The 1537-nt window shown below is 49.6% G+C and overlaps 1 protein-coding gene across 1 annotated transcript in view; it reads right to left on the bottom strand.

Moving 5' to 3' along the window:
* The window catches only part of LOC101856479 (adenylate kinase 8), a gene marked incomplete at both ends in the record, with an annotated part of 17745 nt that overhangs the window by 11086 nt on the left and 5122 nt on the right, over positions 1-1537 (bottom strand). The window contains 1 exon segment of the mRNA XM_013089938.2: positions 320-483. Coding sequence (XP_012945392.1) covers positions 320-483 — 164 coding nt within the window.

Raw genomic sequence — 1537 nt, 5'->3', positions numbered from 1 at the left:
CCACCCAGCCTCACATCCCCCACTCACCAAAGACACCAGCTCCCCTCTCACTCACCATCGACACCAGCTCTCCTCTCTGATCCCCCACCCCACCCAGCCTCACATCCCTCACTCACCAAAGACACCAGCTCCCCTCTCACTCACCATAGACACCAGCTCTCCTCTCACTCACCATAGACACCAGCTCCCCTCTCACTCACCATAGACACCAGCTCCCCTCTCACTCACCATAGACACCAGCTCTCCTCTCACTCACCGTAGACACCAGCTCTCCTCTCTGATCCCCCCCACCCCACCCAGCCTCACATCCCTCACTCACCATCGACACCAGCTCTCCTTTCTGCATCGTCTCCGTCAGCTTCTTCCCCCTCTCTGACCCCGACGCGACCTCTGCCCTCAAGAGGTCACCGGAGGACAAGTGAGTGAAGCCAAACTTCTCCACAATTTTCTCACACTGCGTGCCTTTGCCACTGCCCGGACCACCTGCGGGGAGGACAAAACGGAAGCTTAGCGGCGGCCATCTTTGTTCACGACACAGGTTTAGCATTAATATCAGTTTACTTACAGTCTAGGACACACAGAGCAAAACCTGCAGGATGTGGAAATCGGTAAGATTGAAGAATACCGGACCAGCGGACTGACTTTGCTTATGTCTCAACCTTAGGAATTCATAATTTTCCCGTTTTTAATATCTCTCAATGGAGAATCTCGGACAGGTAGATCCATTCATTAAAATTTTGTCAGGGGGGAGACCCCCCTGAACCCCCCCTCCCCCCTCCTCCACCCCGACCACTCGCCCCGCCTACCCCATTTTCTCGCTCAATAATGTACGAGTGGTCCGGTATTCTTCAATCTTCCCGTGGAAATCTTTTCGTTATGTATGAATTTCCTTATGTACTTATTTTAACTCCTTAACTTTGACAAGCCACTCCCAGCGGCTCACGGTCGGAACCTCTGTGTTGGTGAGCCACTCACGGTCGGAACTCTGTGCTGACAAGCCACTCCCAGCGGCTCACGGTCGGAACCTCTGTGCTGGTGAGCCACTGGCAGCGGCTCACGGTCGGAACCTCTGTGCTGGTGAGCCACTGGCAGCAGCTCGGGCACATTCCTTTACGACCACTTCGACATCAAATTGCTTTTTGGCAATTGCCAAAAACAAATCTCTTTTACCGGGAGTTGATTAATTAGACGAAGATCTATCAAAATAGGTTCACTTGTTTTGACTTAATGACCCACCTAGAGACGTTTTTGTCATTTTTAAATTTAGCACCAAAAACGGGCCCTGGCGTAGTGGGTTCCTCTGAGGTAAAGAGTTAAATATGTACAAAAAATATCACATGTATAAGAAAAACTTCAGGAGGAGAAATCTGTTAGCTGTGTGCATGTCTTGCTACGTCCATGCTAGACTGTAGTCTGAGGTAACACAAGTGCACAGCTGCCAAAGCCAAAGGTTTGTTATGTCCCCTTTACTTCATAGCAAAAATTAAATAAGTTCACAAATTCAAACATTAATAAACTTGAAATAACAACTTTCCTC

This window comes from Aplysia californica, unplaced genomic scaffold, assembly GCF_000002075.1.
Source record: "Aplysia californica isolate F4 #8 unplaced genomic scaffold, AplCal3.0 scaffold01085, whole genome shotgun sequence".
Taxonomy (NCBI): domain Eukaryota; kingdom Metazoa; phylum Mollusca; class Gastropoda; order Aplysiida; family Aplysiidae; genus Aplysia; species Aplysia californica.
Note: the sequence above shows the minus strand (reverse complement) of the source record. Positions and strands in the feature narration are given on the sequence as shown.